Source organism: Oncorhynchus mykiss, chromosome 17 (genome assembly GCF_057628025.1).
Source record: "Oncorhynchus mykiss isolate SJ-2025 chromosome 17, ASM5762802v1, whole genome shotgun sequence".
NCBI lineage: Eukaryota > Metazoa > Chordata > Actinopteri > Salmoniformes > Salmonidae > Oncorhynchus > Oncorhynchus mykiss.
Window position 1 is genome coordinate 49,296,218 of NC_143038.1, and position 27,863 is coordinate 49,324,080.

The 27,863-nt window shown below is 44.3% G+C and overlaps 1 protein-coding gene across 9 annotated transcripts in view; it reads right to left on the reverse strand.

The window, feature by feature from the left end:
- LOC110494413 (uncharacterized) overlaps positions 1 to 27,475 on the reverse strand; it is a 45,292-nt gene extending 17,817 nt beyond the window's left edge. For 2 of the 9 annotated variants that reach the window (XM_021569421.3, XM_090205810.1), the window contains exons 1-2: positions 27,273 to 27,475; positions 25,479 to 25,629 (exon numbers count right to left, since the gene is read on the reverse strand). In XM_021569421.3, the coding sequence (XP_021425096.2) occupies positions 25,479 to 25,617 (139 nt within the window). In that variant the 5' untranslated portion in view covers positions 25,618 to 25,629; positions 27,273 to 27,475. Of the gene's footprint in view, positions 1 to 25,478; positions 25,690 to 26,821 lie in introns of all 9 variants that reach the window. The other 7 variants (XM_021569419.3, XM_090205807.1, XM_021569420.3 and 4 more) reach the window with 4 other exon arrangements.
- Positions 27,476 to 27,863: the final 388 nt, after the last annotated feature.

Here is a 27,863-nt window from a genome sequence, read left to right on the forward strand (position 1 = left end):
AGCTCTGACAAATTGAAAACTCTAGTCATTGGCAACTCCATTACCTGCAGTATTAGACTTAAAACAAATCATCCAGCGATCATACACTGTTTACCAGGGGGCAGGGCTCCCGACGTTAAGGCTAATCTGAAGATGGTGCTGGCTAAAGCTAAAACTGGAGAGCGTAGAGAGTATGGAGATATTGTTATCCACGTCGGCACCAACGTTGTTAGGATGAAACAGTCAGAGGTCACATAGCTTCAGCATGTAAATCAGCTAGAAAGATGTGTCGGCATCGAGTAATTGTCTCTGGCCCCCTCCCAGTTAGGGGGAGTGATGAGCTCTTACAGCAGAGTCTCACAACTCAATCGGTGGTTGAAAACTGTTTTCTGCCCCTCCCAAAAGATAGAATTTGTAGATAATTGCCCCTCCTTCTGGGACTCACCCACAAACAGGACCAAGCCTGGCCTGCTGAGGAGTGACAGACTCCATCCTAGCTGGAGGGGTGCTCTCATCTTATCTACCAACATAGACAGGGCTCTAACTCCTCTAGCTCCACAATGAAATAGGGTGCAGGCCAGGCAGCAGGCTGTTAGCCAGCCTGCCAGCTTAGTGGAGTCTGCCACTAGCACAGTCAGTGTAGTCAGCTCAGCTATCCCCATTGAGACCGTGTCTGTGCCTCGACCTGGGTTGGGCAAAACTTAGCAATCTCACTAGGATAAAGACCTCCTCCATTCCTGCCATTATTGAAAGAGATCGTGATACCTCACATCTCAAAATAGGGCTAATTAATGTTAGATCCCTTACTTCAAAGGCAGTTATTGTCAATGAACTAATCACTGATCATAATCTTGATGTGATTGGCCTGACTGAAACATTGCTTAAGCCTGATGAATTTACTGTGTTAAACGAGGCCTCACTTCCTGGTTACACTAGTGACCATTTCCTTCGTGCATCTCGCAAAGGCGGAGGTGTTGCTAACATTTACGATAGCAAATTTCAATTTACAAAAAAAATTGCGTTGTCGTCTTTTGAGCTTCTCGTCATGAAATCTATGCAGCCTACTCAATCACTTTTTATAGCTACTGTTTACAGGCCTCCTGGACCATATACACCGTTCCTCACTGAGTTCCCTGAATTCCTATCGGACCTTGTAGTCATAGCAGATAATATTCAATTTTTTGGTGACTTTAATATTCACAGACCCACTCCAAAAGGCTTTCGGAGCCATCATCGACTCAGTGGGTTTTGTCCAACATGTCTCTGGACCTACTCACTGTCACAGTCATACTCTGGACCTAGTTTTGTCCAATGGAATAAATGTTGTGAATCTTAATGTTTTTCCTCATAATCCTGGACTATCGGACCACCATTTTAATATGTTTGCAATCGCAACAAATAATCTGCTCAGACCCCAACCAAGGAGCATCAAAAGTCGTGCTATAAATTCACATACAACACAAAGATTCCTTGATGCCCTTCCAGACTCCCTCTGCCTACCCAAGGACGTCAGAGGACAAAAATCAGTTAACCACCTAACTGAGGAACTCAATTTAACCTTGCGCAATACCCTAGATGCAGTTGCACCCCTAAAAACTAAAAACATTTCTCATAAGAAACTAGCTCCCTGGTATACAGAAAATACCCGAGCTCTGAAGCAAGCTTCCAGAAAATTGGAACGGAAATGGCGCCACAACAAACTGGAAGTCTTCCGACTAGCTTGGAAAGACAGTACCTTGCAGTATCGAAGAGCCCTTACTGCTGCTCGATCATCCTATTTTTCCAACTTAATTGAGGAAAATAAGAACAATACGAAATGTATGTTTTATACTGTCGCAAACTAACTAAAAAGCAGCATTCCCCAAGTGAGGATGGCTTTCACTTCAGCAGTAATAAATTCATGAACTTCTTTGAGGAAAAGATCATGATCATTAGAAAGCAAATTACGGACTCCTCTTTAAATCTGCATCAGTTTGTTATATCTGAAGTACTTATCTTGTCTTATCCGGTGTCCTGTGTGAATTTAAGTATGCTCTCTCTAATTCTCTCTTTCTTTCTCTCTCTCGGAGGACCTGAGCCCTAGGACCATGCCTCAGGACTACCTGGCATGATGACTCCTTGCTGTCCCCAGTCCACCTGGCCGTGCTGCTGCTCCAGTTTCAACTGTTCTGCCTGCGGCTATGGAACCCTGACCTGTTCACGGGACGTACTACCTGTCCCAGACCTGCTGTTTTCAACTCTCCAGAGACAACAGGAGCGGTAGAGATACTCTGAATGATCGGCTATGAAAAGCCAACTGCCATTTACTCCTGAGGTGCTGACTTGCAGCGCCCTCGACAACTACTGTGATTATTATTATTGGACCATGCTGATCATTTATGAACATTTGAACATCTTGGCCATGTTCTGTTATAATCTCCACCCAGCACAGCCAGAAGAGGACTGGCCACCCCTCATAGCCTGGTTCCTCTCTAGGGTTCTTCCTAGGTTTTGGCCTTTCTAGGGAGTTTTTCCTAGCCACCGTGCTTCTACAGCTGCATTGCTTGCTGTTTGGGGTTTTAGGATGGGTTTCTGTACAGCACTTTGAGATATCAGCTGATGTACGAAGGGCTATATTTAATTTGATCAACATTTCCCTGTTAGTTAACAGAGGCAACGTTGCCCTGTTAACACTATCACCGTTTCCCTGTTAGTTAACAGAGGCAACGTTGCCCTGTTAACACTATCAACGTGTCCCTTTACTGTGGAAATCCTGATTAAATCAATATTAGCCACTTTTAATGCAACATACCAAAACAAAATGAACTATGCAATACTTAGTATGCAAAACTAACTATGCAAGGGATTTTGTTGTAGGTAGAACACATCGGAGTAGGATTCTATTGCATTGACATGCCCTTACTCTACACAGACTGGTGCAGCATAACCAATCAGAGCTGCAGTAGGCCTATATACAAATGGATCATTGCCATATGGATCTGTGCCATTTACTTTGAACTGGACTGTGTTACAGCATGAGCAATAGTGAGTAGATGCACTTGTTTTGAGATCAAAGCCAGAGCTTAATTTAACCACGTGTGCACATTTAGTTCATATCCTTTGCTAGTTGGAGTTATTAGCCCAGTTATAGATAGTTTGTAGTCAGCAATAAGGGAGTGATTACTTCCTACAAGATTACAAAAGTGTACATTTCTAGACATTATGAAAATCAAGTTAGGTAAAGAGCTTTTTTTGTCTTAAAGGGACAGTGCTGTATTTTGAGACGACTGTTAAAATACTGTTAAACTAATTTAAACAGGTACAGCAGTAAACACGTGCCGGAAGTTACACTGAAGCTCAGCAGACCTGAAAATTGCTCAGTGATTAACATTTTTTTGAGGGAACATTGGACAGGACACACATTCATCTGGAGGTAACAGAGAGAGAAGAGAGAAACTGGGACAGGACACACATTCATCTGGAGGTAACAGAGAGAGAAGAGAGACTGGGACAGGACACACATTCATCTGGAGGTAACAGAGAGAGAAGAGAGAGACTGGGGCAGGACACACATTCAACTAGGGGTAACAGAGAGAGAAGAGAGAGAGAAGAGAGAAACTGGGACAGGACACACATTCATCTGGAGGTAACAGAGAGAGAAGAGAGAGAGAAGAGAGAAACTGGGACAGGACACACATTCATCTGGAGGTAACAGAGAGAGAAGAGAGAAACTGGGACAGGACACACATTCATCTGGAGGTAACAGAGAGAGAAGAGAGACTGGGACAGGACACACATTCATCTGGAGGTAACAGAGAGAGAAGAGAGACTGGGACAGGACACACATTCATTTGGAGGTAACAGAGAGAGAAGAGAGAAACTGGGACAGGACACACATTCATCTGGAGGTAACAGAGAGAGAAGAGAGACTGGGACAGGACATACATTAATTTGGAGGTAACAGAGAGAGAAGAGAGACTGGGACAGGACACACATTCATCTGGAGGTAACAGAGAGAGAAGAGAGACTGGGACAGGACACACATTCATCTGGAGGTAACAGAGAGAGAAGAGAGAGACTGGGACAGGACACACATTCAACTAGGGGTAACAGAGAGAGAAGAGAGAGAGAAGAGAGAAACTGGGACAGGACACACATTCATCTGGAGGTAACAGAGAGAGAAGAGAGACTAGGACAGGACACACATTCATCTGAGAGAGAGAAGAGAGAGAAGAGAGCGAGAAGAGAGAGAAGAGAGAGAGAAGAGAGAGAGAAGAGAGAGAGAAGACAGAGAGAAGAGAGAGAAGAGAGAGAAGAGAGAGAGAAGAGAGAGAAGAGAGAGAGAAGAGAGAGAAGAGAGAGAGAAGAGAGAGAGAAGAGAGCCTGGGACAGGACACACATTCATCTGGAGGTAACAGAGAGAGCAGAGAGACTGGGACAGGACACACATTCATCTGGAGGTAACAGAGAGAGAAGAGAGAGAGAGAAGAGAGAGAAGAGAGACTGGGACAGGACACACATTCATCTGGAGGTAACAGAACGAGAAGAGAGAGAGAAGAGAGACTGGGACAGGACACACATTCATCTGGAGGTAACAGAATGAGAAGAGAGAGAGAAGAGAGACTAGGACAAAGGCAATACACATTCACAAAGCCTTTATGAAGGCTACTTAAAAAGGCTATAAACTGTTCTACTTGATTTCTTCTGAAGTTATTGAATGTCTCCTCTTCCTCCAGACATGTTGCTGAGAACAGCTGAAACATCAATATTTTATCACTGTAGCTGCTTTGTTCTGTCTTTGATAGAGTTGCCAATGTACTCAAGGACTACCACATATAATACTCATACACATGGACCGAGAACACACACACACACTCCGTTTCATACTGTAGATTCCACTAACAGGACATATCCCTTCTGCCATTGGACGTCTACTGCTAGCCATTTCCAACCTTCAAGCTGTTCACTGGATGGGACAGACTGTATAATTACTCCTGTGTGATGTGTGTGTGTGTGTGTGTGTGTGTGTGTGTGTGTGTGTGTGTGTGTGTGTGTGTGTGTGTGTGTGTGTGATGTGTGTGTGCATCTGGAGACAGTAAAATCCAACCCCTTTTGACTGTTTAGTGGTGTATGTGAAACCTGCATTGTGTTTGTGAGGACATATATAGTGCATTAAATATATGTGAGGACATATGTATATAGTGCATTAAATGTATGTGAGGACATATGTATATAGTGCATTAAATGTATGTGAGGACATATGTATATAGTGCATTAAATGTATGTGAGTATACATGTTTTATATGCGCCTGCTGGAGCCAGGCGGTCCATAATGAAGCTGTAATTATGCAGGGCAACACGCACAGGTTGTGGGCCTCTGAGAGGTGCAGACTCATTCCTGGGCAAATGGGAGCCAGCTGGGTTTGATCTGCCATCACACACACACACACACACACACACACACACACACACACACACACACACACACACACACACACACACACACACACACACACACACACACACACACACACACACACACACACACACACACACACACACACACACACACACACACACACACACACACACCATCTCCTGCGGAAGGCCTCAACCACCCCAGCTCTGTTTATTTACTCTACTCTCTCTTCTCTTCTCTATCCTGTCTCTTCCTCCCTCCTGCTTCTCAGTCTCTCACTCTTCTGTCCTCAACTCCTTTCCCTCTATTTTACCACTCTTTCCCCTATCTTTCTTCATCCTTCCCTCACTCCCTCCCATTGTGGTGAAGTAGGTATACATGGACTCCCCTAAGCAGTCAGCCGCTGCCTGCTAACAGTGACCACAGCAGCAGTTCTGATCTACTGCACCTCTACTCACTATTTATCATCCCCATACATTTAGTTCTCACATAAGATACACAACTTCAAGCCACACACTTCATGACCCCCTCTTCTCTTTCTTTCTCTCTCGCTACTCTTCCTCCCATCTGGACCATAAGACTCCTACTCTCATCAGAAACACACAGGGAAGGGGAAACACATTAGACTACATTATAGAGTGAGACAGATCCTGTTCAAACAGCTTTTCAGAGTGTTTGTTTGTAGAGGAGCCAGAAGGTCCAGGAGAGAGTTCTGAGCAAAGATGCCACGTCTCTACCGCAGACGCCACGTCTCTACCTCAGGCGCCACGTCTCTACCGCAGGCGCCACGTCCCTACCGCAGGCGCCACGTCCCTACCGCAGGCGCCACGTCTCTACCGCAGGCGCCACGTCTCTACCGCAGGCGCCACGTCCCTACCGCAGGCGCCACGTCCCTACCGCAGGCGCCACGTCTCTACCGCAGGCGCCACGTCCCTACCGCAGGCGCCACGTCCCTACCACAGGCGCCAAGTCCATACCGCAGGCGCCACGTCCCTACCGCAGGCGCCACGTCTCTACCGCAGACGCCACGTCTCTACCGCAGGCGCCACGTCTCTACCGCAGGCGCCACGTCTCTACCGCAGGCGCCACGTCACTACCACAGGCGCCACGTCTCTACCACAGACGCCACGTCTCTACTACAGGCGCCACGTCACTACCACAGGCGCCACGTCTCTACCGCAGGCGCCACGTCTCTACCACAGGCGCCACGTCACTACCACAGGCGCCACGTCTCTACCGCAGGCGCCACGTCTCTACCGCAGACGCCATGTTGTTTCTCTGTGGTTTATAAAAACCCAAGGTGCCTCACTCGCTAATATTTTCTACTTTTTTAACAGCTTATTTAAAACTGCTGTTGGGAGAACTTTAAAAGCCATCTTTAAAACTACTGTAAACGTCTGCTTTTACGGAAAAGATTGGTTCCTTTGTCCGTAACCACATGTTGCAGTATATTCTTTACCTGTGTTGTTGCAAAATCAAATGTATTACCACACTCTCATTGTGTGTTAACTTTGCTAAAAAAAGTTTCTGGGAAGCGGTGTCTGTCATGACTTCCGCCGAAGTTGGCTCCTCTTCTTGTTCGGGCGGCGTTCGGCGTCACCGGCTTTCTAGTTGGCTCCTCTCCTTGTTCGGGCGGCGTTCGGCGTCACCGGCTTTCTAGTCGGCTCCTCTCCTTGTTCAGGCGGCATTCGGCGTCACCGGCTTTCTAGTTGGCTCCTCTCCTTGTTCGGGCGGCGTTCGGCGTCACCGGCTTTCTAGTCGGCTCCTCTCCTTGTTCGGGCGGCGTTCGGCGTCACCGGCTTTCTAGTCGGCTCCTCTCCTTGTTCGGGCGGCGTTCGGCGTCACCGGCTTTCTAGTTGGCTCCTCTCCTTGTTCGGGCGGCGTTCGGCGTCACCGGCTTTCTAGTTGGCTCCTCTCCTTGTTCGGGCGGCGTTCGGCGTCACCGGCTTTCTAGTCGGCTCCTCTCCTTGTTCGGGCGGCGTTCGGCGTCACCGGCTTTCTAGCCATCGCCGCTCCATTTTTCATGTATCCATTTGTTTTGTCTTGTTCCCTGCACACCTGGTTTTCATTCCCCAATCAATCTGCATGTATTTATTCCTCTGTTCCCCATCATGTCTTTGTGTAAGATTGTTTGTGTTACATTTGTATTGTTGACACGCCAGACTGGCTTGTTTTTTCTGTGTTATTTTTCACTAAGATGTTTATTGTTAGACATAATTCTTGTGACTGTTTTGCACGTTTTGCACTTTTGCCTAAATAAAGTGTGCGCCTGTTCTCAAATCTCTGCTGTCCTGCACCTGACTTTGCTACCAGTACGCACACATCTGACAGTGTCCTTACAAACAGTACACATGAACTACAACACTGTAGCCATTTTCAAGGTGAGAATGCCTGCACTGTTATTTCCTCTTTCCTTTATATTTTAGCGAGCAAAATCCAATCTCTCAGGTAAAGAAGCCGGATGTGGAGGTCCTGGGCTACCATGGTTACATGTGGTCTGTGGTTGTGATGCTGGTTGGGCATACTGTCAAATTCTCTAAAATGACGTTGGATACGGCTTATGGTAGAGACATTAGCATTCAATTATCTGGCAATAGATCTGGTGGACATTCCTGCACTCAGCATGCCAATTGCACGCTCCCTCACAACTTGAGACATCTGTGGCATTGTGTTGTGACAAAACTGCATATTTTTATTGCCTCCAGGACAAGGTGCACCTGTGTAATGATCATGCTGTTTAATCAGCTTCTTGATATGCCACAACTGTCAGATTATCTTGGCAAAGGAGAAAGGCTCACTAACAGGGATATAAACAAATGTGTGCACAAAATTTTAGCAAAATAATATTCTTGTGCCTCCAGAAAATTTCTGGGATCTTTTATTTCAGCTCATGAACTATGGGACCAACACTTTACATGTTGTGTTCATATTTTTTGTTCAGTATAGATAGAAAGAATGATACAACAATAGAGTGAACAATAGATGCCACTGATTTTCAGACACACATACTTCAGAACCACACACACACTCACACACAGAGAACAGTCAGTGTATTGACGGCGGCTCCCCTGGCTAGTGCTTTAATATCTGGTTCAGGCCCTGATTGACTATAATGGAAGCAGCATGGCGGCCGCTGCCTTTGAAATGTCTTCCACATGCGGAGGAGGGACACAGGGAGTGTGTGTCTCTGTATATGGGGCAGTGTGTGAGTGGGGGAGAGACAGGGTGTAGAGGAAGCATTTCCCCTCTTCTATGATCCTGCTCACATCCAGGTCAACACTCGCAGTGAGAACACACACACACACTTTTCCTATTTATCCTAACGTGTTGTTTTGCTGGCTTTGATATTAATAATAATGATGATGATTAGTTTCTCTGTGTAAACATGTTTACTTCTACCATGTTGTTTGAGGGTTTTTGATGTCTCAAAAGTCAAATATGGATTTTAGTTGAGTGTATTGTCTGAGACCAGCCACCCGGACAGCTGATGAAACTGAGGAGTATTTATGTCTGTAATAAAGCCCTTTTGTGGGGAAAAACTAATTCTCAAAAACCCCTGCCCAGTCATGTGAAATCCATAGATTAGGGCCTAATGATTCTATTTCAATTGACTGATTTCCTTATATGAACTGTAACTCAGTAAAATCATTGAAATTGTTGCATTTATATTTTTGTTCAGTATATCAGCATTATATCAATAATTATATCATTCAATATCTTGTTCTATCGTTCTTTTTATCTATCCTGTACCAGTTCTTATGGTTTCTCGTAGACATGAGGGTTAAACACCAAAACAAGTGGGTTGTGCCTCCAAGCCCTTGTCTGCCCTTAGTAAGCCACCACCATTGGACCAAAACAAATCTGAACCAAATATCAAATGTGACTAGAGCCAATTCTATGCTTGCACTCATGCCAAACCCCCAAACCACCAAACCGTGAAGTGATTTCCGAGATCTGAGAATGATGAATCTCTAATTCAAATCAGACCAAAGTAATCAAGCAATGCTGGAGCTAGCTGTGTATACACACACATGTTGGTGTGTGTCTGTGTGTGCGTGTGTGTTCGCGTGTGCGTGCATTAGTGGGAAAAATCAACACAGATACATATCGGGATATTATTTTTGACTCGATGGGGAGGAGGATGGGGTGGTGATGGGTCATTGGATCAGCACAAACTTCCAGTACGGACTGTTTGTTATGTAGATGTACAAAGGAGTGAAGATGGACGCCGTTTAAATACTATGAGGGTGGTTGATTAATCAAGAGTGAGGCGGACTTGTGGTTAATGAAGATTGGATGCAGGTGAGCAAATTAGAGAGTGACCGATAATCGGTTGGGCCAATATTTGTTACCGATATTAGCCTTTCCTTGACTATCGATGCAGCCGATGTCCCCTACGTAGTATGAGCACACTAGCCCCTTGTGTAAAATGTTGCAAACTGGTGAGGAACATCTGGCTGGACTGCATCTTGTTAGCTAACCACTCATGCTGGATATATTTTATCTTAAGGACACTTGATTGATGACACACGACATGTATACATTTTGAAAGTGTTCAAGGAAGGGTTCAAGGAACAGAACCGAAAAGTAGAATATTTTTAAAGGACCAGTGATCCATACTGTTCTGGAAAAGAACCGTTATTTTGATGGGAACTGGTTAGTAATGTTACTTTATGTAACAGACATTTTTTTCTAGTCCCACAACAAAATGCAGTAAAGCGCCTATGCAAAGCCCTCACTGAAACTTATTCCAGTGTCTGCCTGCAAGCTGGACATCTTTACCTGTGTGTGTTTAAGCACAGAGAAGAATGGATTAACCTTTTCAATGCTAGTTAGGGATACTATAGGCCTAGTTATCACGTAGGATTTATTAACTACAAAAAGGTAAGATGTATTTTACATTTTGGTACCACTCTGCACACACACAAGCTGGTTAGCTAGCTGCTCAAAAGGACATTCAAAGTTCCTCCATATAAGCCAATCCTCCTAGGTATAATTCTGTGTAACTAATTCATATAATGCATGTGATAACTAGATGCCCAGTGATTCAAGCCTCCTCAACCCTCTCTCGCTCTCTCCACACTTGTACAATTTCAGTTGCATCTTGCGCCATAGGCTACACTTGTTTGTCCATCACACATGTAAACAACTAGCTTGCCTGCTCTATCCACACTGATTGGTGAAGTAATTCAATTAGCTAAAAATGTTTTTTTAAATAGTTTACTTCATAGGTTAAAAAACAGAAAATAACAATATAAACCTGTACTTTTTTGGGGTTCAAACCCGTTCAGAACTTTCTTTTGCTGGTCAGAACAGTGGAACGAAACAAAAAAGATTGTGGTTCTGTTCAGAACTAAACTATTGGAAAATTATTTTGCTTCCAGCCCCTGATGTCCATATATAGGCTACAGGACATTACAAAACAACATACTGGCCGCCAGCTAGCTAGAAAATGTGAGGCTAAGGTCAGCTCAACTACTTTATTTGTTATAACACATTAACACATAGCAACACATAGCAAGCCGATTGTCTCCAAAAAATTTCACTGGGTTAAATGACTCGTATTCTCTTAGTTGACAAATTGTTGCGTGTAAGAGAGGAGTGTCTTGAGAGTGACTGGTCTGAGACAGTCTTAAAGAGACAGCACACTTTATGAAAAAAGAGATCAGGCTGCTTCTATGCAAATGTTGTTGAGGCAAATATAATAGGCTAATATAAGTCTCAAATTGAAGTGAAACTGTGTGATTGTTTGTCATCTGTAGCACCATAGATTCCACTGAAATCAGCCAAGACAAGCTCAATAACTCAATGCATGCACACACTCCTATTGAATATGCATTCACCTGTATTGTGAGTAGGTCTATGGCATCTTGATTTCACCCAGCTCTCACAGCCTCACGTCACAATGAGACGTCCAGCCATGTTTCTCAAAAGTCACATTTTATAAGTTGTTCCAAACATAAAATGTTGAAGTATTTAAAGTTAGGTTTAGGCATTAACTCCAAATTCTTAAGGTTAGGAATTCACTCCGGATGGTTAAGGTAAGGGTTAAGGATTGGGATAGGCTTCAAACAAAAATATCAAAAATAACTTGCAATCTGCCATCATCGTCCGCAATGCCCTAGCAAAACTGAAACCTACTTGAAGGTAACAGCGCTCACTGTTGCCCAGTGGCCAGTTTCCACGTCATCTCCCGACATCCTCAGACATGGATGGATGTCCAATACTGACTTGTGTCAGTTGTATCCTGTGCACGTGGCGAATACACTTAGAAACTTATGTAGTTAGATTGTCTCAGCCCATATATGGAGTTCCTGCTCCAGGCCACATTCCAATATGACTGTCTAGGCCCATATATGGAGTTCCTGCTCCAGGCCACATTCCAATATGACTGTCTGGGCCCATATTTGAAGTACCTCCTGTAAGGATGCATCCCAATAAGGAAAGACAATGCCTATATATAAGTTCCTGCTGTGTCGTCTGAAGCTTAAAGCTCCCCTCCCCAAAACTGCGTTATAAACTACACTCATGAGCGGCAATACACAGGAATATCACCATATCACAATAAAGCTGGACCATGTGGATGATAGAAACATGAGCTAGCAAACTCTGTAACGTGTCAAATTTGGCCAAAGAAGAGAGAGACGCTATTACTCTGACTCCATGAGGGGTCTATACTGATGTATAGACAGGTAGGTTGTTACACTGACTCCATGAGGGGTCTATTTATTTTTTATTTTATTTCACCTTTATTTAACCGGTTAGGCTAGTTGAGAACAAGTTCGCATTTACAACTGCGACCTGGCCAAGATAAAGCAAAGCAGTGCGACAGAAACAACAACAGCCTTGTCTCAGGATGGTAAGTTGGTAGTTGAAGATATCCCTCTAGTGGTGTGGGGGCTGTGCTTTGGCAAAGTGGGTGGGGTTATACCCTTCCTGTTTGGCCCTGTCCAGGGGTGTCCTCGGATGGGGCCAAAGTGTCTCCTGACCCCTCCTGTCTCAGCCTCCAGTATTTATGCTGCAGTAGTTTATGTGTCGTGGGCTAGGGTCAGTTTGTTATATCTGGAGTACTTCTCCTGTCCTATTCGGTGTCCTGTGTGAATTTAAGTGTGCTCTCTCTAATTCTCTAATTCTCTCTTTCTCTCTTTCTTTCTCTCTCTCGGAGGACCTGAGCCCTAGGACCATACCTCAGGACTACCTGACATGATGACTCCTTGCTGTCCCCAGTCCACCTGGCCGTGCTGCTGCTCCAGTTTCAACTGTTCTGCCTTATTATTATTGGACCATGCTGGTCATTTATGAACATTTGAACATCTTGGCCATGTTCTGTTATAATCTCCACCCGGCACAGCCAGAAGAGGACTGGCCACCCCACATAGCCTGGTTCCTCTCTAGGTTTCTTCCTAGGTTTTGGCCTTTCTAGGGAGTTTTTCCTAGCCACCGTGCTTCTACACCTGCATTGCTTGCTGTTTGGGGTTTTAGGCTGGGTTTCTGTACAGCACTTTGAGATATCAGCTGATGTACGAAGGGCTATATAAATACATTTTATTTTATTTGAACACAGAATTACACATGGAATAAACAAGCATACAGTCAATAACACAATAGAAAAAAAGAACGTCTATATACACTGTGTGCAAATGGCGTGAGGAGGTAAGGCAATAAATAGGCCATAGGAGCAAGTGATAGATGAGCAGATGATGATGTGCAAGTAGAGATACTGGTGTGCAAAAGAGCAGAAAATAAAATAAAAACAATATGGGGATGAGATAGGTAGATTGGGTGGGCTATTTACAGATGGACTATGTACAGCTGCAACGATCGGTTAGCTGCTCAGATAGCTGATGTTTAAAGTTAGTGAGTGGAATATAAGTCTCCAGCTTCAGCGATTTATGTAATTTGTTCCAGTCACTGGCAGCAGAGAACTGGAAGGAAATGTGGCCAAAGTAGGTGTTGGCTTTGGGGATGACCAGTGAGATATCCTTGCTGAAGCGCGTGCTTTGGGTGGCTGTTTTTATCGTGACCAGTGAGCTGAGATAAGGCTGAGCTTTACTTATCATAGACTTATAGATGATCTGGAGCCAGTGGGTCTGGCGACGAATATGTAGCGAGGCCAGCCGACTAGAGCATACAGGTCGCAGTGGTGGGTGGTATAAGGCGCTTTGGTAACAAAACGTATGGCACTGTGATAGACAACATCCAATTTGCTGAGTAGAGTATTGGAGCTATTTTGTAGATGGCGTCGCCGAAGTCGAGGATCGGTAGGATAGTCAGTTTTACTAGGGTAGGTTTGGCGGCGTGAGTGAAAGAGGCTTTGTTTTCAAAATAGAAAGCCGATTCTAGATTTGATTTTGGATTTGATGTTTAATATGAATCTGGAAGAAGAGTTTACAGTCTAGCCAGACACCTAGGTATTTGTAGTTGTCCACATATTCCAGGTCAGAACCGTCCAGAGTACTGATGATAGTTGGGCGGGCAAGTGTGGGCAGCAAATGGTTGAAAAGCATGCATTTGGTTTTACTAGCGTTTAAGAACAGTTGGAGACCACGGAAGGAGTGTTGTATGGCATTGAAGCTCATCTGGAGGTTAGTTAACACAGTGTGCAAAGAAGGACCAGATGTATACAGAATGGTGTCGTCTGCATAGAGGTGGATCAGGGAATCACCCGCAGCAAGAGCGACATCAGTGATATATACAGATTAAAGAATCGGCCCGAGAATTGAACCCTGTGGTATCCCAATAGAGACTGCCAGAGGTCCGGACAACAGGCCCTCCGATTTGACACACTGAACTCTGTCTGTGAAGTAGTTGGTAAACCAGGCGAGGCAGTCATTTGAGAAACCAAGGCTATTGAGTCTGCCGATAAGATTGGCTGAGAGTGTTGACAACATGTAAACTATACATCTTTAAAAAAAAAAAATCTATTTTTTATGATATCCAATTGGTAGTGGTAATCGGGAGAGGCAAAGGTCGACAGCCATGCGTCCTATGAAACACAACCCTGTCAAGCCGCACTGCTTCTTGACACACTGCTCGCTTAACCCGGAAGCCAGCCGCACCAATGTGTCGTAGGAAATACTGTCCAGACGGTGACCGAAGTCAGCTTACAGGCGCCTGGCCCACCACGATGCAGTACCTTAGACTGCTGCGCCACTCAGGAGGCCCCCTGTAAACTATTTTTTGTCTCCAAATGTTTATTGAAACCATAAATAAACGTGCACAATGAGCATTTTTTATCTCTCAAATACATTGTTACAGTTGTTGATTAGTGTCACGACTTCCGCCGAAGTCGATGCCTCTCCTTGTTCGGGCGGCGTTCGGCGTCGCCGGGCTTCTAGCCATCATCGATTTACTTTTCATTTTCCATTTGTCTTCTTGTCTTGTCTTGTCTTCCCACACACCTGGTTTCAGTTCCATCATTACATGTTGTGTATTTAACCCTCTGTTTGTTCCCCCCATGTCCTTGTCCAGAATTGTTTATTGTAAGTGCATGTGCACGTATGCTGTGTGACGGGTTTTGTTACCCATTGTTTGTTTGTTCTATTTTACGGTGGCTTTTATTATTAAACTGCTCCGTTGGAACACAGTTTTTGCTCTCCTGTACCTGACTTCCCTGCCGCCAGTACTCACCTATTATAATTAGCTAGCTAGCGAATTTTTGCCATATTAGCATTGAAATGAAATCAGTAAAAACACCTCAAAACAACAAGATAAAACTAGCTGAAACGAGCCACCTACGATTCCCCACATGGTAGCTTCTTGTCATTGTTGCTAGTTAACAGACCGTTCAGAACATTACAACACACGGCTTCCGGTCCCATCGATGCGCGCACATCATTTGTGACGTTGTCAACCAACCCTTAAATAGAAAGAGACTGGAGACTGTTAAGCTGTATTTTTTCATTAGCAGGGAGAGAGAGGGGTAAAGGGGAATCCTTAGAGGCAGTAACATGGCACCCAGCTCTAAAGTCTACAGTTGGCTAAACTCTTTCAGCGGCCATCTTAGCCCCAGCCTTCCTCTCCTCACAACTCTTACACTCTATTTTCCTCCCTCTATCTCCCCCACCCACTCTCGATCTCTCTCTCTCTCTCCTGTTATCTGAGTGTTCTTTATTAACTGGAAGACAGAAAACAGAGCATGAAAGAGACTGGGATTGGAGCCTGGCATATGAGTGGGTGAGTGAGTGAGTGAGTGAGTGGAGTGTGGAGGGGATGGAGTGTGGAGGGGATAGAGTGTGGAGGGGATAGAGTGTGGAGGGGATAGAGTGTGGAGGGGATAGAGTGTGGAGGGGATGGAGTGTGGAGGGGATGGAGTGTGGAGGGGATAGAGTGTGGAGGGGATGGAGTGTGGAGGGGATAGAGTGTGGAGGGGATAGAGTGTGGAGGGGATAGAGTGTGGAGGGGATAGAGTGTGGAGGGGATAGAGTGTGGAGGGGATAGATTGTGGAGGGGATAGAGTGTGGAGGGGATAGTGTGGAGGGGATAGAGTGTGGAGGGGATGGAGTGAGGAGGGGATAGAGTGTGGAGGGGATGGAGTGTGGAGGGGATGGAGTGTGGTAGCAGAAAGAGAAAAGAGACAGAGGATTTACGTGGAGTCTTTGAAACTCCCTAAATCCTCTGTCCCTGTCTCTGTCATACAGCCTTTACTAATGCCCCTCTGAAGCAGCTCTACACTGAGAAAAACTCTGCTGTGTGTGTGTGTTTGTTTGTGTTCGTGACTGACAGAAGCAGAGTCTCTAGAGAAGCAGAGATGCTTATAGAGTTTAGAAAGATTCCACAACCTGACTGTGTAGGGATCTACCTCTGTGTCTTTGATCAGGCCAGGCAGAAACATAACATCACACTGGCTAGGTTTCAAAATACACCTTGTTCTGTATACACAGTAGTGCACTAGCATTGACCATACCACCAAGTGGAGCCTGATCTGGTCAAAAGTAGTGCACTAGATGGCTGCCATCTGACATATGTCCATTCATTCACTCTCTCAATGGATTATTCTCCCTTACAGAGAAGTTTAGGCCATTCACATCTGCCAGTTTCCTGGAGTCAGTGCCCAAGACAAGTCCTGTCATCCTTCAAGCCCAGGGAGTGAGTGAGCACGGACCATTATCCAAACACCTGTATCTCTGTCCCAGAGCGAGCAGCCATCCATAGTAGAGGTCAACCGATTAATCGGAATGGCCGATTAATTCGGGCCGATTTCAAGTTTTCATAACAATCGGTATTTTTGGACACTGATTTGGCCTATTTAAAAATATATATATATTTTTTTTTTTACACCTTTATTTAACTAGGCAAGTCTGTTAAGAACACATTCTTATTTTCAATGACGGCCTGGGAACGGTGGGTTAACTGCCTTGTTCAGGGGCAGAACGACAGATTTTTACCTTGTCAGCTCGGGGATTCGTTTTTGCAACCTTCCAGTTACTAGTCCAACGCTCTAACCACCTGCCTTACATTGCACTCCACGAGGAGCCTGCGTGGCAGGCTGACTACCTGTTACACGAGGGCAGCAAGAAGCCAAGGTAAGTTGCTAGCTAGCATTAAACTAGTTTTTTATAAGATAATCAATCTTCACATAATCACTAGTTAACTACACATGGTTGATGATATTACTAGTTTATCTAGCGTGTCCTGTGTTGCATATAATCGATGCGGTTAATTTCTCATCGAATCACAGCCTACTTCGCCAAAACGGGTGATGATTTAGCACTGTCGTTGCACCTAACCATAAACATCAATGCCTTTCTTTAAAATCAATACACAAGTATTGCAAGCAGTCAGGGTATATGCAGCAGTTTGGGCCGCCTGGCTCGTTGCGAACTGTGTGAAGTCCATTTATTCCTAACAAAAACCATAATTAATTTGCCAGAATTGTCATTATTATGACATAACATTGAAGGTTGTACAATGTAACATCAATATTTAGACTTAGGGATTCCACCCGTTAGATAAAATACGGAACGGTTCCGTATTTCACTGAAAGAATAAACGTTTTGTTTTCGAAATGATAGTTTCCGGATTCGACCATTTTAATGACTAAAGGCTTGTATTTCTGTGTGTCATTATGTTATAATTAAGTCTATGATTTGACATTTGATAGAGCAGTCTGACTGAGCGGTGGTAGGCAGCAGCAGGCTCGTAAGCATTCATTCAAACAGCACTTTTGTGCGTTTGCCAGCAGCTCTTCACAATGCTTCAAGCATTGAGCTGTTTATGACTTCAAGCCTATCAACTCCCGAGATTAGGCTGGTGTAACTGATGTGAAACGGCTAGCTAGTTAGCGGGGTGCGTGCTAATAGGGTTGCAATCGGTGACGTCACTCGCTCTGAGACTTGGAGTAGTTGTTCCCCTTGCTCTGCAAGGGCCGCGGCTTTTGTGGAGCGATGGGTAACGATGCTTCGAGGGTGGCTGTTGTCGATGTGTTTCTGGTTCGAGCCCAGGTAGGGGCGAGGAGAGGGACGGAAGCTATACTGTTACACTGACAATACTATAGTGCCTATAAGAACATCCAATAGTCAAAGGTATATGAAATACAAACGGTATAGAGAGAAATAGTCCTATAATAACTACAACCTAAAACGTCTTACCTGAGAATATTGAAGACTCATGTTAAAAGGAACCATCAGCTTTCATATGTTCTCATGTTCTGAACAAGGAACTTAAACGTTAGCTTTTTTACATGGTACATATTGCACTTTTACTTTCTTCTCCAACACTTTGTTTTTGCATTATTTAAACCAAATTGAACATGGTTCATTATTTATTTGAGGCTAAATTGATTTTATTGATGTATTATATTAAGTTGAAATAAGTGTTAATTCAGTATTGTTGTAATTGTCATTATTACCCCCAAAAAATTAAAAATTAAAAATCCTCTGATTAATCGTTATCGGCTTTTTTTGGTCCTCCAATAATTGGTATCGGCGTTGAAAAATCATAATCGGTCGACCTCTAATCCATAGCATTGACATGCAGAGCAGAGATCCCTCACACATATGACCTCTCAAACCATCCAAACGTCCAATGATCAATCCAGATGCCTCCAGTCAATTAAGCTTTGTCATATAATGTTACATCCAACCCTGAATAACAATAAGCTCCCATAATAATTACGCATGCAAACATATACACACACACAGCATACACAAATCCTACACGCACACACACAAAGAGACACAGAGAAACACAGACCCTAGCTGTATGTCTGTAATGATGTTGGTCACGGCGTGTGGATGGTAAACAGGTGGTGTCGCTTAGCAAAATATATCTCATGGATTAAAGGCCACCAGCAAATACATTTATCACACACATTTTGTTTTATTATCCTTGTGGGGACCAAACAATTGATTCCCATTAATAATCCTATTTACCCTAACATTAACTCCTAAACCTAAACCAAAACCTTAACCCCCAACCTTAACCCCCAACCTTAACCCCCAACCTTAACCCCCAACCTTAACCCCCAACCCTAACCCCAACCCTAACCCCCAACCCTAACCCTAACCCCTAACCCTAACCCTAACCCCCAACCCTAACCCCCAACCCTAACCCCCAACCCTAACCCTAACCCCTAACCCTAACCCCTAACCCTAACCCCTAACCCTAATTCTAACTGTAATTGTAACCCTAAACCAAAACCCGTAAACATATAATAATAGGCTAAATGTTCCTACGTGTCTGAATTGTCCTTGTTATACTATCCTTATGAGGACTGCTGGTCCCCACAAGGACAGTAAAACCAAACACACACACACAAATGCAACCCCACACCCTGTCAAACAATACAGAACAATTCCCACAATAATTCCTCAGGGATCCTTAAGAGAGTGTGTGCATGTGTGTGTGTTGTAATTAAGAAATTAATAAGACAAAAAAGGAAAACAATTAGTCATGGAGATACACTCACGTCCTCTGTGGCATCTCCTCAATGAACCCGCACACACACACACACACACACACACACACACACACACACACACACACACACACACACACACACACACACACACACACACACACACACACACACACACCATAGCCTAATCTGCCCTGAAACCCAGCCAGGACTCAAAGACACACTTGAGAGAAAAGCGCTTTCTGAAGGGAGTGCTGGATAGAGTCCAGAAAGCCAGATTATTGTTGCTTAGAGAGAATGAAGCAGTGTAAGCTCATTAAAGACTGAAACTGTCTGCTGTTTAACAGGCCTAAGAGGAATTTAATTGTGTTACTTTGTCTCAGAGATTCTTCTTCTGGGAAAAACTCAAGCTAGTGTTTAGTTAGCGTCTCTTTTGTGGCATGCATCTAAACACACACAGAGGTCATGACAGGTCAGGTTCTCTTTGATGCGTAGAAACACACACAAACACACGTGTGAGAGACCACGCATCTCCGTTCGGTAAACGGAATCAACAGAGAATCTTTGCTAACGAGGGTTCAAAGGTCTCCATTATAACCACATTTCCTATGCAACCGTTAGACACACCACCTCAGGGTTGCTCTGTGCCTTCAGTAGATTCTCTACACTCCAAGGACCCGTTATGGTTGAGCAGCAACACAACCTCTGCATCGCTGCTTTCCTGCATTCTGCAGAGGAGGAGCTACACTAGGCCAGCTCAGCGAGGGCCAAGTGTGTGTCAGAGTTGGAGAGGTTGGGAAAACAGACTCTCATGCTTTTTCATAGTTCAACTATGTCGTAAAAATGCCTCAAACTGCACCACGTTTATTTCCGTCAGTGAGAGAAAGCAAATTACACACACAGCCTCTAACACACATGAAGAGAAAACACACACAGCCTCTAACACACATGAAGAGAAAACACACACTAACACACACAGCCTCTAACACACATGAAGAGAAAACACACACTAACACACACAGCCTCTAACACACATGAAGAGAAAACACACACTAACACACACAGCCTCTAACACGAGGGGAAAGAGGGAGAAGGGATAAACTTGTTGGTATTTAGATGGTAGAAATACTCCCATGTAAACAAGCTCACTGATTGCATCTTTACAGCCGAGTGAGAGAAACAGAGAGAGAGAGAGAGTATGTAGTCATAGAGGGCAACGCCTGGACAGCAAGCCTTGAATCAGCAACCCTGCAGTTAGCTGTACAGGGCACCTGTGCTGTCAGCCCTCTAGGCAGATGCCGTAGAAGGAAAGAGTAGACCGTTACATTGCCATATGGAACCAGGGTGGTAGCAGATTTTCTGGGCAGAGCACAGCACAAATAGACCAAATAAGTCAGGACCACTCTCCACACACAAACACACATCCCTGTGGTGCCAGCCCAGCTAGAAGAAATCAATGGGCCCTGTGTGTGTGTGTGTGTGTGTGTGTGTGTGTGTGTGTGTGTGTGTGTGTGTGTGTGTGTGTGTGTGTGTGTGTGTGTGTGTGTGTATTCTCCTCGTCTGATACACACGGGGTGCAGTGCTGGTCTGGGATTCTGGGAGGGTGAAGTTAGGGGTGGGGGTGGGGTGTGGGGAGCTGGTGGGGTGTGGGGAGCTGGTAAGTGATGAAAGCAAGTCCTTGTTGCCCTCTATGGAAGTGAAGCCAGTTCTCATTCCATTCCTCATTCCGCCCTCCCATCCCTTCCTTTTCTTCACCAACCTAAACTCATATCCGTCCTCCCAAATCAACTCACCCCCTTTACACCCCTTCTTAGGTGGTTAAGGGTAACTTTTACCTGGAGCTAGTGGTTAGGGAGACCTGCATGTTGGGACAACATCTGTGAAGACTGAAACTAAAAACAACAACTTAATTACCTTAAAAAATATGACTCATTATCTGATGTCCTACTTACATTTCTGATGGTCAGCCTCAAAGGTCCGTGTGTGTTGAGGGGGGTATACAGTGCATTTGAAAACTATTCAGACCCCTTTCCTTTTTCCACATGTTGTTACGTTACAGCCTAATTCTAAAATTGATTAAATACATTTTTTCCCTCATTAATCTACACACAATGCCCCATAATGACTAAGCAAAAACAGGTTTTTAGAAATTTTTGCAAACAGAAATACCTAATTTACATAAGTATTCAGAACCTTTGCTATGAGACTCGAAATTGAGCTGAGGTCGAAGGAATTGTCCAAGACAGGATTGTGTCAAGGCACAGATCTGGGGAAGAGTACCAAAAAATGTATTCAGCATTGAAGGTCCCCAAGAACACAGTGGCCTCCATCATTCTTAAATGGAAGATGTTTGGAACCACCAAGACTCTTCCTAGATCTGGCCGCCTGGCCAAAACTGAGAAATCTGGGGAGAAGGGCCTTGGTCAGGGAGGTGAACAAAACCTGATGTTCTCTCTGACAGAGCTCAGAGTTCCTCTGTGGAGATGGGAGAACCTTCCAGAAGGACAACCATCTCTGCAGCACTCCCCCTATTAGGCCTTTATGGTAGAGTTGCCAGACGGTAGCCACTCCTCAGTAAAAGGCACCCGACAGCGCACTTGGAGTTTGCCAGAAGGCACCTAAAGACTCTCAGACCCTGAGAAACAAGATTCTCTGGTCTGATGAAACCAAGATTTAACACTTTGGCCTGAATGCCAAGTGTGGAGGAAACCTGGCACCATCCCTACAGTGAAGCATGGTGGTGGCAGCACCATGCTGTGGGGATGCTTTTCAGCGGCAGGGACTGGAAGACTAGTCGGGATCGAGGGAAAGATGAACAGAGCAAAGTACAGAGAGATCCTTGATGAAAACCTCCTACAGAGCGCTCAGGACCTCATACTGAGGTTAAGGTTCACCTTCCAACAAGAAAACGACCCTAAGCGCACAGCCAACACAACGCAGGAGTGGCTTTGGGACAAGTCTCTGAATGTCCTTGAGTGGCCCAGCCAGAGCCCGGACTTGAACCCAACTGAACATCTCTGGAGAGACATGAAAATATACCGTACAGCGACGCTCCCCTTCTAACCTGACAGAGCTTGAGAGGATCTGCAGAGAAGAATGGGAGAAACTCCCCAAATACAGGTGTGCCAAGCGGGGCGGCAGGGTAGCCTAGTGGTTAGAGCAGTGGACTAGTAACCAGAAGGTTACAAGTTCAAACCCCTGAGCTGACATAGTACAAATCTGTCATTCTGCCCCTGAACAGGCAGTTAACCCACGTTAACCCACTAGGCCATCATTGAAAATAAGAATTTGTTCTTAACTGACTTGCCTGGTTAAATAAAGGTAAAGAAGACTCAAGGCTAATCTCTTCCAAAGGTACTTCAACTGAGTAAAGGGTCTTTATGTAAATGTGATATTTCCGTTTTTATTTTTTATACATTTCCAAAATGTATAAAAAGTTGAGCGGGGAAAAAAACCCAATTTAATCAATTTTAGAATAAAATGTGGAAAAAGTGGAAATGTGGAAAAAGTCAATGGGTCTGAATTAGAGGTCCACCGATTATGATTTTTCAACGCCGATACCGATTACTGGAGGACCAAAAAAGCCGATATCGATTAATCGGACGATATTTTTTATTTTATTTGTGATAATGACAATTACAACAATACTGAATGAACACTTATTTTAACTTAATATAATACATCAATAAAATCAATTTAGCCTCAAATAAATAATGAAACATGTTCAATTTGGTTTAAATAATGCAAAAACAAAGTATTGGAGAAGAAAGTAAAAGTACAATATGTGCCATGTAAAAAAGCTAACGTTTAAGTTCCTTGCTCAGAACATGAGAACATATGAAAGCTGGTGGTTCCTTTTAACATGAGTCTTCAATATTCCCAGGTAAGAAGTTTTAGGTTGTAGTTATAGGAATTATAGGACTATTTCCCTTTGTTCCATTTGTATTTCATTAACCTTTGACTATTGGATGTTCTTATAGGCACTTTAGTATTGTCAGTGTAACAATATAGCTTCCGTCCCTCTCCTCGCTCCTCCCTGGGCTCGAACCAGCAACACAATGACAACAGCCACCATCGAAGCAGCGTTACCCATGCAGAGCAAGGGGAACAACCACTAGAAGGCTCAGAGCGAGTGACGTTTGAAATGCTATTAGCGCACGCTAACTAGCTAGCCATTTCACTTCGGTTACACCAGCCTCATCTCGGGAGTGGATAGGCTTGAAGTCATAAACAGCGCAATGCTTGACGCACAACGAAGAGCTGCTGGCAAAACACACGAAAGTGCTGTTTGAATGAATGTTTCCGCGCCTGCTTCTGCCTACCACCGCTCAGTCAGATACTTAGATACTTGTATGCTTGTATGCTCAGTCAGATTATATGCAACGCAGGACACGCTAGATAATATCTAGTAATATCATCAACCATGTGTAGTTAACTACTGATTATGATTGATTGTTTTTTTATAAGATAGGTTTTCATGCTAGCTAGCAACTTACCTTGGCTTACTGCATTCGCGTAACAGGCAGTCAGTCTCCTTGTGGAGTGCAACGAGAGAGAGGCAGGTCGTTATTGCGTTGGACTAGGTAACTGTAAGGTTGCAAGATTATATCCCCCGTGCTGACAAGGTGAAAGTCTGTCATTCTGCACCTGAACGAGGCAGTTAACCCACCGTTTCTAGGCCGTCATTGAAAATAAGAACGTGTTCTTAACTGACTTGCCTAGTTAAATAAAGGTATAAAAAATAAAAAATAAAAATGGCAAATCGGCACCCAAAAATAGAGATTTCCGATTGTTATGAAAACTTGAAATCGGCCCCAATTAATCGGCCATTCCGATTAATCGGTCGACCTCTAGTAGACACACATGCATCCACATGTTCCTATGTTATTGTATTCTTCTAGAATATAGATCCTAGTGTTCTGGGTCCAGACTTTCCCTATAGAAGACTCCTCCCACCATGGAGGATTTTTGTGGCTTGTTCCCATGGCAACAAATCACTCGACATCCCAGTTGACTTCCCTAACCCCGCCTCCCTCTATCCTATCTTAAACAGCACTGTCCTCTTACCAGGGCTTCCTGGAGCTTTAGGATGCAAATAGAGATGAAAGAAGCAGCCAATAGAGTTAGAGCAAAGGTGGGATGAAGACACATCTAGCCAATCAAAACACAGAATCATTCACATACGCCTACCTCCTCCCTCACACCCATCAATAAATCTCTCCACAAATAAATCTCACTATGACCAATCAGGCTTTATGTTGGCTCTTTGTTGCCCAACTCCAAACCTCAACCGGAAACCGAAAAGAGGGATAGAAGAGGGCATGAAGCCCTGAGCTGTCCCTACAAGACCAAAGGTCGCCATTCCTTCAGGCTCTTTGTTATACTGCACACACACAGTATCCCTACTGTACTTCATACTGTTGCTTTGACAGGGAGCTGAGTTAGGTGTCCTGGTAGGAAGAGAGTACAGAGACAGATCTGGTCTTCATTATGATCTACTGTACAGACTTTCACTATGTCTACTCCACTGGGAGAACAAACACATCGTTCAGGACTTGTTTAACACACACACACACACACACACACACATACACAATACAGACATACTGTACAGACGTACTGGTCCCTTTCAACACTCCATGTGTGGACAGTCTCTCTCTCACACATGAATGAATGTATGCACGTACACACACATGCACAAGCATACATACACATGTGCACACTGCTCTGCTCCCTATCTTAGTTAACCTCATACACAAACACACTCCAAAAGCATCCAGACAATCACTGTTGATGGTAATCACTTCTCCCGTTCACCGAGACAGGCATGTTCCAACCCACTACACACACAGTTTTTCTCCCCCTCTTTCAGACTCCAAGGATGGGATGGAGAGGAAGGATACATGTTTATAGTGTTTGAATAGGGCCTCCTTCCTTTCTGTCCTTTTCTTACGTACAGGATGGCACTTGATAAAGCAGCGTAGCTTAGCATCATGACATTCCCCTAAACCAGGGGTGTCAAACTCATTCCAGGGAGGGCCGAGTGTCTGCCGGTTTTTGGTTTTCCTTTCTGTTAAGACCTAGGCAACCAGCTGAGGGGAGCTTCTTACTAATTAGTGACCTTAATTCATCAATCAAGTACAAGGGTGGAGCCAAAACCTGCAGACACTCAGCCCTATGTGGAATGAGTTTGACACATGCCCTAGACCTTCAGTACTGTCAATGCCACAACAGTTCACTCACCTGTGGTGTGTGTGGGGGTTGGAATAGGGGTGGAGGCTGGTATGTCCATGGAGGGGTTGGGGTGCAGAATGGGGGGATGTGGGTCCCTATCATCAGGGGGCTCAGGTGAGCTGACAGGGGGGCTCCTCTCCTCATCCATGGGTGTGGCACACTAGGGGGTGGGGGGAACAGGTGTCAAGCCTGACAGAGACACAGAGATACACAGAGAACCCTGTCAGACAACACAAAAGAGAGAGAGCGAGAGAGAGAGAGAGAGAGAGAGAGAGAGAGAGAGAGAGAGAGAGAGAATTGACCATGCTTAGAACCCCAATCAGCAGAGCACTCCAGCATGGAGACAGAAAAAGGATCATAAAATCAAACTACCATACACTGTGTGTATCTTGACCCTTTCCTCCGAATGTTTCAGGAAAGTTCCAGAATCCTAACAGAGTATGCAGAAGTTGGCCAACATCGGGGGATTAGAGAGCACCAGCTCAGCTGCATGTGCGTGACCATCTCTGTGGGACAGCTGTGCTCTGGCGTGCTTATGCTCCTCAAGCAACACAGACTGCAAGGCCTCTGTCACAGCTCAGTATGGAGCACAACCAGCCAGCCATTGACATGTTCATATTGCATGTATTGCACTCACATGGGAGATTCATTTTATTTCAGAAAACCCATCTCCACTTCTTCCTTCTCATGACTGTCTGGACGCATTCTAGCACCTTCTGGGCTAGAATTTATTTTGCCCTGGTCGAGATAACTGACTAACCTTTAATTCAATGGGCTTCTACACTTTTGGCACTTTTAGTCATCTAAACGGGCTGTAGCCTACACTAAACACTTACAGTAGCATAGTATGTCAAAATATGTGTCAAAATATTGTGTCTGAAATATGTGCCATCTCTATACAAAGATGATCTGCTAATAAAATGAAAATGGTATCAAACTTTGAATTACTTTTATTTTACATTTAAGGATGTTAGAAAACTTTATGAAGTTGGCAAAGTCCTCAACTAAACTGCTGTGTTGATCCTTGATCACAATTAAAGGCATCTGATCCTTACCTTAACCCTGACCTGGGCTTGAGGAGAAGAGGTACTGGTTCAACCCTGAACCTAACCTTAACCTAATGTTAACCAATTCTGAAATTAAAAATCGGTTGCAGGTCAGAAGTGTCCATATAGTTCTCATTATATTTACATTGCATTACATGCCTGACGGATTTATTTCTCCTGACGAGTCCATGCACGCTCACCCTGAGCCAGCCGACTCAACCCTGTGGTCCTGTTCAAACTCGATTTATATTGAAGCAAAAGGCGACAAGTTAGACAACATAGGTAGAACTCCTCAAAACCACTTACCTTACTGTTGGCCGCGACACAGGGCACTCGTTGTTCGCTAATTCATTCTCTGACCCCTTTCCCAGGTAGACTAGATTCTCCTCTCTGACTTTCCCGTGCTCTCTGCTCTACTCTCCTCTAACTTTCCCCTCTCGTTGTCAGCACAACTCTTCTTCTCGTCTCCATAAACTCCTTCATGCGTAATTTTAGGACATGTCTTGATGCAGAAGTGGACTGTTAGGATTTTTTCGAAACGTTTTTCCTCTCTTTCCAACCCCCCTCGGGGACTCTATCTCCGTCTGTCCCGTTCCTCCGCCTGTCAGTGTGAATGTGGGTTCGAGCTCTACGGGCAGTCTCCAGAACAGTCTTTGTCTCGGGTTCAACTTTCCCAGCCCTTACAGAGGTTTGACATAGGCTACAATGCTCTCTTTACAAAGTAAAAAAAAATGATTTTATAACTTTCCAAACTCACGAGTTGTTTGCTGCTGTAGATGATTCAGCGTTGAAACTTTGGATGTCATCAGACTTGCCCGTACTTCACGCACTCCTCCTGCCTGTCCCTCCTCTCTCTCCCCTCAAACGCTTGTCTGGGGAAAGCTCCAGTCTGTTAGAAAATAAACTACAGTCAACACTGATTACCGTGCTTCCTCCAGGCACGAATTTAGAATTACCCCTAAACTAAAGCCGCGGATTGACTAACATGGGATCTCAGATGAGTTATATTATTATATCGACGCATACCTCGAAGTGATAATTAGGATTATGATAACAAGGTTTATTATCACCATAGTAGGATAATATAGCTAGGCCTAGTATTAAGCAATAATTATAAATGATCAAATGTTGAAATTGTTGGACTAGCCTATGCATAAAACAGTAGCCTATATTATGATGTATAAAACAAGCCTAATAATAGGTCTAATAATAATCATAAATCATTATTTTTTTTAATCATTTTTATAGGAATAGTATTTGTGTCAGATCCTCTCATGTTAACAAATGGTTCATGTTCAAAGTGCGTTTAGGTAGGCTACACAAACAATTAATTGTGCATAGCCTAGGC